The sequence below is a fragment of the Rhinolophus sinicus genome, linkage group LG12 (assembly GCF_036562045.2).
Source record: "Rhinolophus sinicus isolate RSC01 linkage group LG12, ASM3656204v1, whole genome shotgun sequence".
NCBI classification, from domain to species: Eukaryota; Metazoa; Chordata; class Mammalia; order Chiroptera; family Rhinolophidae; genus Rhinolophus; species Rhinolophus sinicus.
The window spans coordinates 67,467,957-67,481,678 of record NC_133761.1 but is presented as its reverse complement, the minus strand read 5'-3'; the positions used below and the strand labels follow the sequence as shown (position 1 = coordinate 67,481,678).

The following is a 13,722-nucleotide window of genomic DNA, read 5'->3' as shown; positions in this document are numbered from 1 at the left end:
TTTAAGACTTCATTTTTTTAGAGCAGTTTTAGGTTTATGGCAAAATTGAGTGGAAGGTACAGAAATTCCCCAAACACGCACAATCTCTCCATCACCAACATGCCCACCAGGTGGTACACTTGTCACCACTGATGAGCCTACATTGATGTGTCATCAGCCGGAGTCCACAGTTGACATTAGGGTCACTCTCGGTGTTGTGCATTCTACGGGTTTAGACAAATGTATCATGACACGTATCCATCATTATAGTGTCGTACACAGATTTTGCTGCTCTAAAAATCCTCCGAGCTCTGCCTACTCATCCTTCCCAACCCTTCAGCTGCTGGGAACCACTGATCCATCTACTGTCTCCATAGTTTTGCCTTTTCCAGGTCACAGAGTTGGAATCATACAGTGTGTAGCCTGTCAGATTGGCTTCTGTCACATGATAATGTGCATTTAAGCTTCCTCCATGTCTTTCATAGCTTCATAGCTCACACACCACTTTTGGTATATCTTTTGATGTAAAATATTCCACAGTGTGGATACTTAGTAACACCTAAAACTATACATGGTATAGATACTTAGTAATACTAAACTATTCGCGGTATGGATACTTAGTAATCTTTAAGTACCACACAGTGTGGCTACTTAGATACATAGTTTCAGTCAGGCTGTCCTGGTTGGGGCAACACAAACAGCGGCACAGGGAGCAGTTGTACGAAAGTGTGACCATTTCTGCTGGCAGATCCCTCGAAACGGACTTGCTGGCTCAAAGGGTCAAAGGGTGTGTGGATTTTAAACTTTGGTCAATGCTGCCAAATTGCTCTCCAAAAAAGCAGCACTGACTGTGAAAGAGCCCTGGCCGCACACCCTCCCTAACACCAGATATCATTAATTTGTTGAAGAATTGCTTTTGTAATGGGCAAAACTTGGCATCCCAGTGTTGCCTTCACTAAAATTAAAATGTGTGGAGCCCTACTGCATGCCAGACACTGTGTTGCACGTTCTGTGCCATTAATTCTAGTTCCCTCTGAGGTTAGCATCGCTGTATGGTCCTTTGAAAGAGGAAGGACTTAGCTAGTAAGAGACGAGATTGTGTTAATAGCTCAGCCTGGCTCCACAGCTGGTGCCCTCAGCCTCTCTCGTGTGGCTGGATGGCAGAGGGGTGGTCAGACTCAGTGTGGCCAGAGTCTGTCCGGAAGCAAAGCCGACAGGTGGGGCTCAGAGTAAAGCAGCTCAATGCCCCCCTCCTGCTCCGTTTCCGCCCTCAGTCGCCACTGGAGGCAGTGGAACCGTATCTTTCGCTGGAAGTGCCACGACGTGGTCAAGACCAAAACCTTCTACTGGCTGGTGATACTGATTGTGGCCCTCAACACGCTGTCCATCGCCTCTGAGCATCACAACCAGCCTCTCTGGTTGACCCATTTGCAAGGTGAGACAGGCCAGGAAGAAGACAGATTGGCTGATGGCCAGAGCCAGCCACTGACACCTCGGGTTTTGCAGAAGTGGTCAATTAGAAACTGACATTGTTTTCTAGACCCAGGCTGGTGATATGTTCCTCCTCCTGGCAGTTACAGTAACACATTGGCAAACCTCCAGATGTGCGCCCAGGTGTGTGGGCAAATCATCCCCATTACAGACACTAGACCTGAAGAATGCTGGCAATTCAGAACTCCAAGCTGCCAAGTTGAAATTCTGCTCCCAAAGCAGCAGTTTCACCAAATGTTTATTGGGTACATACTCTATGTGGCGCACAGAGAAAGACCTCAGGGTGCAGAGAGACTTAACGGTGCCGCGCCTTCAATGAGCTCACTTAGCCCGAGGCAAAGACAGGTACTAATAAATAATGTCAAGTCCCTGTAGGGAGGGCGATACAGGAAGTAAATACGAGGAGGAGGAGGAGGATTACAGTAAGAAGGTAGTGAAAAGTCATCAGCGGGGATATGACACGATCAGACCTGAGTTTTTGATGGATGAGTCTTGGTGGCAAGTAAATCAGTCAGCCTCCCCCCGGCGGTGGGTGTCCCCTGTGTGTGGAGCTCCAGGCTGTGACAGGCAGCAGAGTAAGAAAAAAAGGGAGCCACCAAAAGTGCCACCAACACAGTGATCAAACTGAATGTCCTCCACACGACAAGCACATAGTGAAGCTGCCCACAATATTCCCAAGAGAGAAAACGAAGTCTCTGGGTGACTGAAAACCTGGGCAGAGAGCTCACGAGCTGGCTTCCACGAGCATTTCAGACCTACCCCAAAGCCCTAGAAGATGGCACTGAGTGCTCAATGCCTGTGCAGGCACAGGAGACGGGGTCCAGGCACGTGTGACGTGGGAAACTGAGACTGACCAGGGTGAAAGCCAGGGCCCTGGAAGGGCTGCTCCCATGTAAGGGAAGCAAAATCTCACCACCCGTTGGGCCGGGAAGGAGGGTGGAAGTAACTCTAGTGCAGGCTCTGGGAAGAAGGGAAAACCCGGATCCCATCTGTGCCCTGCACAGCAGTGAGGTCCAGTTTGCACTGTCCTCGGGGGGAGGGCTCCTGCACTGAGTGAAACATAGAAAACCAGTTACCGACAAGTGAAACCCCTGGCTGCCCAGCAGAAGCACGCATTAGCTATTCTTGAAGGTGTTTCTCAACCCAAGACAGACAGGATTCCTCTGGGAAAGGAGCTTTCTGGACATGAGCTCACAACAAAATGATTGAAACCGAATCAGGAACAGGGCCACCGTGAGGAAGAGTTATCAGGCACGACCTCCAGGAGCTGGCAACCCTGGAGCCTGAGATGGGAGAACAGTACATACACACTTTGTTTAAAATGATGGAAAATATTTTTTTTAAAGGAAAATAACTAGAAAAGACTATCTTTTTCTGTGAGTGGGAGATGGGAAACAATGCTACAGATCAGATGCATGTAACCATCCATCCATCCATCCATCCATCCATCCACCCATCCATCCATCATCCATCCATCCATCCATCCATCCACCCATCCATCCATCCATCCACCCATCCATCCACCCATCCATCCATCATCCATCCATCCATCCACCATCCATCCACCATCCATCCATCATCCATCCATCCATCCACCCATCCATCCACCCATCATCCATCATCCATCCATCCACCCATCCATCCATCCATCCACCCATCCATCCACCCATCCATCCATCCATCCATCCATCCACCCATCCATCCACCATTCATCCATCATCCATCGATCCATCATCCATCATCCATCCATCCATCATCCATCCATCCATCCATCCATCCACCCATCCATCCATCCATCCATCCATCATCCATCCATCCATCCACCCATCCATCCACCCATCCATCCATCATCCATCCATCCATCCACCATCCATCCACCATCCATCCATCATCCATCCATCCATCCACCCATCCATCCACCCATCATCCATCATCCATCCACCCATCCATCCATCCTTTATCCATCCATCCATCCATCCACCCATCCATCCATCCATCCACCCATCCATCCATCCTTTATCCATCCATCCATCCATCCACCCATCCATCCATCCATCCACCCATCCATCCACCCATCCATCCATCCACCCATCCATCCATCACCCATCAATCCATCCATCCATCCACCCATCTGTCAATCATCCACCCACCCACCCATCCATCCATCCGTGAATCCATTCAATGCAAACAATCTTGTTGAGGACCCTCTGAGTGTGCCATGCATTGTCAGTGACCAAATGTGGACAAGATGTGAACACTGCCCACCAAGTGAAGTCAGGCATGAGTTTGAGGTTCCTGACCTGAGTAGATAAATGGACGGTAGTGCCCCCTAATGAGATGAGGAAGAGAGTTCATCTCTTCCCAGGTATTTTTGAGGGATGGGGAGGATGGGCAAGACCCATCGGCTTAGCCCTGGGCATGTTGAGTTTGAGGCGTCTTTGAGACATGGGAATGGAGATGTAAGGGAGGCAGATGGCAAAATAAGCCTGGAACTCAGTGGAAAGGTCTGAGTTGAAGAGTTAAAGTCTGGGGGGTATCAGCAGAGATGGCAGTGGGAGGCGTGGTCTCAGAAGGCATCACCAGCTCACCGGGGACGGTACAGTTCAAGTCCAGCGTCAGTGACCAGGAGAAGACTGTGTCTGTGGAGGAGATGTGGACGCAGAGGAAACCCAGAAGGGTGTGGTGTCAAGAAGCCAAGGAAAAAACACGAGTCTGGGCCACTGTGCCCAGTGCTTCCGGGAGGCCAGGAAAATGAGCGTCAAATGCCCATTGGACTCGACCCCATGGAGTGATTGGTGACTGGTGACAAGGGGGCCTCTTAGCTGTACAGCTGTTTAGCTTTTAGAAATCTTGATTAGTGTCCTTTCAAGGGGCAAAAATTCACCGGGTTCATTGGATTTTGAGAATAGGAAACAGACAATGGCTTGGACACGTGGCGAGGGGCTCCCGGAAGCGGGGGAAGGGCTCCGATAGGCTCGGGCGCAGAGGCAGGAAAGGGGACACGCCCTGAGCTTGCACGTGTCCCCCAGACGTTGCCAACCAGGTGCTGCTGGCCCTCTTCACCATCGAGATGCTGATGAAGATGTACGGGCTGGGCCTGCGCCAGTACTTCATGTCCATCTTCAACCGCTTCGACTGCTTCGTGGTGTGCAGCGGTCTCCTGGAGATCCTGCTCGTGGCCTCGGGCGCCATGAGCCCCCTGGGCATCTCCGTGCTGCGCTGCATCCGCCTCCTCAGGATCTTCAAGGTCACCAAGTGAGCAGGGCGGGCGGGTCTGGCACACCTGGTGGCACACCTGGGCAGCATACCTGGCTGGCACACCTGGTGGCACACCTGGGCAGCACACCTGGGCGGCACACCTGACTGGCACACCTGGGCGGCACACCTGGGTGGCACACCTGGGCATCACACCTGGGCGGCACACCTGGGCGGCACACTTGGGCGGCACACCTGGGCGGCACACCTGGGCGGGTCCACAGCCATCCCATCTCCTATGGCCTGGGTCCTGCAAGGTCACATGAAACCACTTTGAGTGTGAAATGACAAATGGATGTCCGTGCCATGAAGCAAGGGAAGAGTGGGGGGCGGATGCAGGCGTCGGTCCCTCCCAGGCAGCCCTCCACCTGCGTCCCCCCATGGACACCGGTGCGGGGGCTGCCCCTCTCCACCTGGCGGCCGCCTCCTCAGGTACTGGACGTCGCTGAGCAACCTGGTGGCGTCCCTGCTCAACTCCATCCGCTCCATCGCCTCGCTGCTGCTGCTGCTCTTCCTCTTCATCGTCATCTTCGCCCTGCTGGGCATGCAGCTCTTCGGGGGCAGGTATGACTTCGAGGACACAGAGGTGCCTCGCAGCAACTTCGACAACTTCCCGCAGGCTCTCATCAGCGTCTTCCAGGTGCGCTCCCCGCAGGTACCCTCCCGAGGCCTGTCCTTTCCGATCAGGGTGGACACCACCTCCTCCAGGAAGCCTCCTTGGGTCTCCGGGTTTGAGTTCGAGGTCCCTGTGCAGCCTTGTGCCCCCTGTGCTTCTTGCCATGTGACAACTGCTTACCTGTGTCCTCCAGGCTCCTGAGCCAGGACAGTGTCCAGCTTGTCCTCTGTGCCCATGTCCCTGGTGCCAGCCAAGGGCGGGCCCACAGTAGGGTGACAACTCATGAATGAATGGGGTCAGGGTGGCTGGGAGGCCAGGTGCTTGCTTTCTTTGCCGTGTGCCCCTCCTATCTCTGAGCACAAAGCCAGACGACGTGAGTCCCCCCACCAAGGCTGTGCCTCCCCAAGAAGCACAGACCGTCTCGCCCTGGGGAGGCTCAGCCCCCGTGCCCTGGAAGCCACCCAAGGGGGCAGGGCTGGGACTCACCAAGAGGCGTCTGGGAGGAGCTGCCTTAGTGTAGAGAAATGCTCCCGTCCGCTGCAGCCAGTACCCCTGAGGGACACCCTCGTTGGGACAGTGGGCAAGTGTGTGATAACCGGTTGGTCCTATCCGTGGGTGCTCTGTCTTCCATTCAGCCCATGGGCTGGTCACGCATGTCTTTAATGGCACTTGACATTTCACAGTCTTTTGGAGGCTGGAGTGACAGTAGGCTGGGTGGGGATGGTACAGTTAAGCCTGAGTGTTCGAAACAGAGCACAGGGAAGCAGTGACCCCACTTGGTGACAGTCAAACTCCTTGGCCCTGGAAAACCAAGGATAGGATTTTGGCTCATTGGAAGAGGTGCAGAGAGGGGAGCAGGGGCCTTTTGTCCTGGCCGTGGATGGAGAGAGGGAAGGTCTAGGAATGGGCACATTAGAAGGGGCCTTTGGGACATGCAGTCCCCACCGGAGACTCTTCAGTCCCTCTGTGAGCCCAGCTTTCCTCCCTGCCCCCAGGTCCTGACAGGTGAAGACTGGAACTCTGTGATGTACAATGGAATCATGGCCTACGGGGGGCCCTCCTACCCCGGGATGCTTGTGTGCATTTATTTCATCATCCTTTTCGTCTGTGGCAACTGTATCCTCCACAGCAAGTGTAGGAGAGAGCTTAGAGGGCGCTGGGAGATAGGCTTGAAACAGGGGCCAGGGTGCCCCCTGGCCGGGCTCCCAGGTTCACGGGGAGCTGAGGGGAGATAGGACGTGGCAAATGGCAAGTGCAGGTATAACTGGAGGATAGTTCCTTCCACCAGGGAGGTTAGAGAGCCTACGGTGACAGGTTACAGGTGGGAGGTATTCATCCAGGAAGGCTGGTGAGCTCAGAGCAGGTAGGAGGCAGGACAAGGCTTGGGGCAGGGGCGGTGAAGATGGTTGGACACCTGTTGCAAAGGCTGGAGGCCGGGAGGCAGGAAGCAGGTACCAGACAGTGTGAGCTTGGGCAGAGCAAGAGACGGGAGGGTGAGGTGGGCAGTGCCCACGTCCCAATGTCTGCACCACGGAACTTGATATTATGCGTAGGTGAGGGAGGGAACCCTGGTCCCTTGAGCTCATGGGTGCCAAGCATGATTCTCCCGTGTAGGACGTAGTGGCTCCCCACGCAGTCTGGTGTGTGTGTGGGGGGTGTCAGTCCAGGTCAGGAAATGGATGGTGTTCAATGCGAGTGGATTCAGGCCCATCATGGGCACCCTGTGCAGGCAGCCCCCCCCCCCCCGGATGTGTGTCTGTGTCCCTGTGCCCATGCCCTCCTGTGGGGTAACTCTGGCAAGAGCGACTCCAGTGACCCCACCAAGGGGGTGAGGTTCTGTCTTGCCGACGTAGGTGGGCAGGGCGGACGCCGGCCAGAGGCTCCCCTCCACCCAAACCCGAGGCTCCTTAGCCAGACACACTCAGACATCCTGCTCAACGTCTTCCTGGCCATTGCCGTGGACAACCTGGCCGAGGCGGAGAGCCTGACCTCTGCCCAGAAGGCCAAGGCGGAGGAGAGAAAACGCCGGAAGATGTCAAGGTGAGTGCTGTGTCCTCGGCAGGGGGACCTGGAGTGCGCGGCTGTGCGGCCTGCAGCCCTGGGCAGTGGCTCCTGGGCCCCTGAGGAGCAGAGACCAGGCCTCCGTAACAGCGGCCCAGTGGGCAGGCCTTTGACCAGCAGACGCAGCGAGGGCTGAGGTCCTGGGAGGTGTCCCTGGGGCAGGACGAGAGGCAAGTCGGCACGTAGACAGGCCTTGGAAACGAGGGGCAGAGCCAGCAGGCCGGGCCGGGAGCCCCGCTGAGCGTGCTAGGGATTCTCCCTGCCAGCCACTGGGTCCCCGAGATCTTGGAGGTCATTTCCCTCTGCTGGGCCTCAGTTAGCTCACCTGTGAAGTGGAGTTGACTTCTCAGGTCCTTTCCAATTGCCTCCATCTGTGAGCTCGCCATTCAACCTGCAGCCCGAGCCCCTCCTCCGGGAGCAGCTGGATGTGCGGTCTTGACAGAGTTTCTGAGACTCTCTGGGTGTATCGCCTGGGGACCTTGTCAAAAAGCAGATTCTGAATCAGGAAGCTTGGGATGGGATGGAGACTGCATTTCCAGCACGCTCCCGGGTGGGGCCAAAGCTGCTGGTTCGAGAACCAGCTGCCCTAAGTGGTCCCAGACAAAGGCCTGTTCCCCGCAACCCCATCCCCAGTGTCCATTCCTGGTGGAGGCAAGAAGGGGAGCGGGAGGGGGAGAGGCCAGCTGTGGAGTCCCCACGTGCCCTAAGACTTTCCAAAGACTTGGGTCTTGTCTTGGACCAAACTTGCTCCCCCCAGGGAGTGCATCGCAAACCGGGTGCAAAGCCACATCCCACCCACTCGCCAACCAGCAGACATTGCCTGTGGCTGATGGTGAGCTGTACTTGGCCATGTGTGCAAGCTGGCAGTCAGTGCTCTCATCACAGAGGCCTTGCCCGGGCCCACAGCTGACCCGTCCTCCACAGAGCTACCTGAGCCCTTGGTGCAGGGTCCCCCAAGGGTGTCCCCAGGCTGAACAGGTCCTCAAGAACTTTCTAGCTGGACCTTCACTTTGTGTCCCTTGGTCTCCCCAACCCAGGGGTCTCCCAGAGAAGCCTGAGGAGGAGAAGTCAGTGGCCAAGAAGCTGGAACAGAAACCCAAGGGCGAGGGCATCCCCACCACGGCCAAGGTGAGCGCCGCACACGGGCTTTCCTGGGGCAGCATGGGGCGGGCCTCACCTCAGGAAGTCCCTGGCTCCCCCCACGCCTGAGGGTGCTGCCGGGCGGGCGGCAGGTAGGGGAGTTGCTCTCAGCCGGGCAACGGCACCTGCCTCCACTCCACCAGGGTACAGTGGCTACAGGGGAATCCTGGGTGCCAAGAGGCACACTTGTCCCAATCCCAGAACCAGACTTCAGAGTCCTAGCTTCCCGCCCCAGGCAGGTGTCCCCACCATTTGACACCCCATTCCATTGAGAGGCCCAGACTGGCCTCCCACCATTCTAGCCCCAGGTTGCCCCGGCCTGGCTCCACTCACCCTCTGGGGGCTGAGGAAGCAGAGCTCCACGGGTCAAGGAACAGGCCCTGGTGATGGGGTGGGGGTGCTAAGCAGGGGCACAGTGCATAGGCACAGACCGGCTGGGGTCCTGGCTTTACCCCATGGGAGCTTGGCCAGCTTGTGTGACTTTCTGGGCCTGGCTTCTTACCTGTCAAGCGGGGATGGTCATGTGTCACCTGTCCCCGGGCTGCAGGGAGCATTACATGAGCGGAAACCTACGCTGGCCCTGCAGCAAATGTTCCACCAGTGGAAACTGCAGGTCTTGCTTTCCTCACCGTCTTCCTTGTGTTCCTTCCGACAGCTGAAAATCGACGAGTTTGAGTCTAACGTCAATGAGGTGAAGGACCCCTACCCCTCGGCTGACTTCCCAGGTGAGTCCTGGGACTGTGGTGGGGGAGGGGGTTTATGCTAGGACTGGTTTCTCCCCAGGGACAGTCTCTCCTGTGTCCCCTACCTGGACTCCCTCCACCCCCAGTGTATGAGCATCTGAGATGGTGTGAGTCCAGCCCTGAGACAGACGTGCAACAGCAAGTCTCCTTGGCCTTGCTCCTGGCCCTATTTCTGGAAGGTTCTGGGCCTGTTATTCCCGATAGTTCAATCCTATTCACTGCAGGGAAAGGGCGAGGCCTGGGCTGGCATCTGCTGCCATCCTCGTGTCCTGCACTGGCCTGGCACCACCTTGATTGCTGGCTGCTGGGGGCTCACGGTTGGGTTCAGAGTACAGAAGCCAGGGGAGCAGTCAAGCGTGGAAACAGCCCAATCTCTCTCCCTCCCTGTAGGGGACGATGAAGAAGACGAGCCCGAGATCCCCGTGAGCCCCCGGCCACGGCCCCTGGCTGAGCTGCAGCTGAAAGAGAAGGCGGTGCCCATCCCAGAAGCCAGCTCCTTCTTCATCTTCAGCCCCACCAACAAGTGAGCGGCCCCTTGGCCGCCGCATGGGGTGATTTATGGGACACGCAGAGAACGCTCTTGCCCTGCTCTAAAAAGACTCCCATGTCCTGATGTCTGAGCCTACAATTACGCTGTGAGAAACTCATTCCTTCAGCTAATAGCTTGTGTCCTGTCTAAAATGCTAGCATCTCTGGGCAAAGGAAAGTTTTCAGTCTCATCTGTCACTTGCACTTAAGAGGCACTGGTATACTGGTTCCTTTCCAAGGGCGATTTTAGACAGGACAAGGGACGAGAGCTGCGGGAGCTGTACTTCTTACTGGCTTCATAACTTCACGCCTTTAAAACACAGACTGGAATCTTCAAGGAGCTCCATGTACCTGCCTCATAGATAGACATCAGTCTGTCCCATTCTTTTGGTGGGGAAACGGGGTGGTGGTGGTGGAGTAGTGGGGAGGGGCAGGTGGTGGGAGGGGCTTGCTTGGGACATGGGACGAAGGCTACGGGGACAGAATGAAGGGCAGGGCACCTTGCATGTCCAGCCAGATGCAGGCTATCCTTCTCCACTGACCTGGGAGGGAGGGATCCAGTGTCCCCGGGGAGGGCAGAGGCAGGGAAGGCCCAGCAGCTCACAGCTGCCCTGAACCCCACCCACTGCCCTTGCAGGGTCCGCGTCCTGTGCCATCGTATCGTAAACGCCACCTGGTTCACCAACTTCATTCTGCTCTTCATCATGCTCAGCAGCGCTGCGCTGGCCGCCGAGGACCCCATCCAGGCCGAGTCCATGCGGAATCAGGTAGCAGCAGACCCAAGCCCCTGCAGCTCAGCGCCCCTCCCCACTCCAGCCCTCAGCTACCCGCACACCTCACCCTGCTCCCAAGTTCAACTGTGTCATCTATGTGCCTGTAGGCATCAGAGTTTCTTAGCTTTTAAGTCCCTGGAAGGCCAAGACTGCCCGATCTACTTCTTCTGAATAGTATCGTCACAGCATGCAGCACAGACAGGCTCTTGTTGCCTGGTTTTAATGATGGTGGTGGTGATGATGGTGGTGGTGATGATGGTGGTGATGGTGATGGTGGTGATGGTGGTGATGGTGGTGATGGTGGTGGTGGTGGTGATGGTGGTGGTGGTGATGGTGGTGATGGTGGTGATGGTGATGGTGGTGATGGTGATGGTGATGGTGGTGATGGTGATGGTGGTGATGGTGGTGGTGGTGATGGTGATGGTGATGGTGGTGATGGTGATGGTGGTGATGGTGGTGATGGTGATGGTGGTGATGGTGATGGTGGTGATGGTGGTGATGGTGATGGTGGTGATGGTGATGGTGATGGTGGTGATGGTGGTGATGGTGATGGTGGTGATGGTGGTGGTGATGGTGGTGATGGTGGTGGTGATGGTGGTGATGGTGGTGATGGTGGTGGTGGTGGTGGTGGTGATGGTGGTGGTGGTGATGGTGGTGATGGTGATGGTGGTGATGGTGATGGTGGTGGTGGTGGTGATGGTGGTGATGGTGGTGATGGTGGTGATGGTGATGGTGGTGGTGGTGGTGGTGATGGTGGTGATGGTGGTGGTGGTGATGGTGGTGATGGTGGTGATGGTGATGGTGGTGATGGTGGTGATGGTGATGGTGGTGATGGTGGTGATGGTGATGATGGTGGTGATGGTGGTGATGGTGATGGTGGTGATGGTGATGGTGGTGGTGGTGATGGTGGTGATGGTGATGATGGTGATGGTGATGGTGGTGATGGTGGTGATGGTGGTGATGGTGATGGTGGTGGTGGTGATGGCGGTGATGGCGATGGTGGTGATAGTGATGGTGGTGATGGTGGTGATGGTGGTGATGGTGATGGTGGTGGTGGTGATGGTGGTGATGGTGGTGATGGTGATATTTTTGCTCCACCCTTCCTCTCGCTGACTTCTCCTCCCCTGTCCTGCCCCCAGATCCTTGGGTACTTTGACATTGGGTTCACCTCTGTCTTTACTGTGGAGATTGTCCTCAAGGTGAGTGAAGGCTGTCATGTGGGGCCAGGGAACCACACCTGACATGGCTCCAACTTACTCACACAGCATCACTTGGGAGCTGGACGGCAGGGATGACGGAAAAGCAAGGAGAGGCAGAGAGCAGCAGGGAGACTTGACCCTGGAGACCAGCTTAGTTTTCTGCTCACAGGCTGGTCCGAGCGCATGAACAGGTGGACGGTGGAGACATGACACGTAGCCTCTGCAGCCCACACCTCTCAGCCAAACAGTCATGTCTGTGGAGCACAGGGAATTTTCCTTCCATGTTCAAGACAGAGTTTGCCTGAGAGTAGACCCGGGGAGCTGTGATTCCTTCCTAGACCTTCATTAGCAGTGACTGAGAGGGCCCCCCTCCAGGCACCCTCAGAGAAGTGTCTGTGGCGCTGGGCTGGGTTTCTGGCAGCTCTGCTCTGTCCCGCTATCCCGCTTCTTGTCCACAGACATCACTGCTCGCCTATTCTCCAGGTGGACGCACTGGGGCCACAATACCATGGTGGAGGATCTGGGAGGCAGAGGGAGGGCTGTCTGTGTGACTGAGCCCCAGGAGCCCAGCCTTCGCCTTCACAAGCAAGGAGGGGAGAGGGCAGCCATGCAGGAGAAAAGCCCTGCTGAGCACGCTACAGTATGAAATGAGGACGGTCCCTTATTTCAGGGTCCTTACTATTAAAGGAGTTGAGCAGAGGGAGATGGTGGCTTCCCTGAGATCCAGGAGGACTTCCTGAAGGTGGTGGCATTAGAGTTAGACCTTGAAGAACTTCATTAGGGAGAGAGAACAGGGGCAGTCCGGGTGGACAGAACGGTGGCAAATGCATTGTAAGATGTTTAGGACATGCTCAGGGAGTGGCCACTTTGGGCAGGGGTATGACACACATACAGGGAGGCCTGGCTTCAGAGGCTGGGAAGGCAGCTTGAGAGGAAATCACACAGGGTCCTGAATGCCATGAAAGTCCTCAGCACTGTCAGACGTTAGGGGCGTATGTGTTTGTGCAAAGGGCCTGGGAGATTGTCAGAGAATGCAGGAAAGAAGCTGAGAGGTGCAGCCAGGAGTGCAGGGGGCTAGAAAGAGAGGGGTCAGGGGCTTGGTGAAGGTCTTCAAGTCCTGTTCGGGTTGTTCAGTCAACTCAGGCATCCTTAGGGCAGAGGTGACTTCTGAAGAAGCTTCTTGAAAGGAGGAATGGTATCACGTCCTGTAGGAGACAGGAGGCCAGGGCTTCCCCACTCTGTGACCCCACAGGGACGGAGACTATGGCATCTGATGAAAGAGACGGGCTTTGAGAGGGCCCCAGACTTCCTGAACAGGGAGCAGAAAATGGGGGAACATGCTTAGGACACAGCGAGCAGTGGGGAGAAACATAGAGACCTTCTGGCAGACCCTTGCCTCTTCCGGAGCAGACTGAGGCAAATCTTCCCCCCAGAAGCCCTGCCTTTGGGGACACGCCCGTCCCCAGCCCAGCCCCACCCAGGGCGCTGCCTCTCTGTCCCCAGATGACCACCTACGGTGCCTTCCTTCACAAAGGCTCCTTCTGCCGCAACTACTTCAACATCCTGGACCTGCTGGTTGTGGCCGTGTCCCTCATCTCCATGGGACTTCCGTGAGCAGCGGTGGGGCCGGCGGGGGCAGGGGCGGGCCCCTCTGCTCCATGCCAGGGCCTCAGAGCGGGAGTGCTGCTTGATGGGCAAACTGAGCTGCAAGGGGAGGGTGTCTCAGCGACATTCACAGGGGTCTGGTCCCTTGGGGCATCATCAGCTGGACCGAAGTGAGAGTGCTAAGTAAGCAGAGCGACGTGCTGGAGACTAGGAGGGGATGCAGAGAGGAGAGGGCTGTCCCCCAGCTGCCCATGGGGCGCACAGCCCCTGCCCTTGGCGCCTCCAGCCAGACATGGGACACAGCCTGCAGCGCCTGCCTTGCTGTGCAGCTG

At 56.3% G+C, this 13,722-nt stretch overlaps 1 protein-coding gene across 2 annotated transcripts in view; it reads left to right on the top strand.

Annotated features, from left to right (window-relative positions):
• The window catches only part of CACNA1S (calcium voltage-gated channel subunit alpha1 S), a 45,501-nt gene that overhangs the window by 12,804 nt on the left and 18,975 nt on the right, over nucleotides 1–13,722 (top strand). For both annotated transcript variants that reach the window (XM_074317104.1, XM_074317105.1), the window contains exons 10-20: nucleotides 1,254–1,414; nucleotides 4,500–4,725; nucleotides 5,158–5,365; nucleotides 6,337–6,457; nucleotides 7,267–7,381; nucleotides 8,440–8,530; nucleotides 9,198–9,267; nucleotides 9,676–9,808; nucleotides 10,451–10,580; nucleotides 11,726–11,785; nucleotides 13,289–13,395. In XM_074317104.1, coding sequence (XP_074173205.1) covers nucleotides 1,254–1,414; nucleotides 4,500–4,725; nucleotides 5,158–5,365; nucleotides 6,337–6,457; nucleotides 7,267–7,381; nucleotides 8,440–8,530; nucleotides 9,198–9,267; nucleotides 9,676–9,808; nucleotides 10,451–10,580; nucleotides 11,726–11,785; nucleotides 13,289–13,395 — 1,422 coding nt within the window. The remainder of the gene's footprint in view (nucleotides 1–1,253; nucleotides 1,415–4,499; nucleotides 4,726–5,157; nucleotides 5,366–6,336; nucleotides 6,458–7,266; nucleotides 7,382–8,439; nucleotides 8,531–9,197; nucleotides 9,268–9,675; nucleotides 9,809–10,450; nucleotides 10,581–11,725; nucleotides 11,786–13,288; nucleotides 13,396–13,722) is intronic.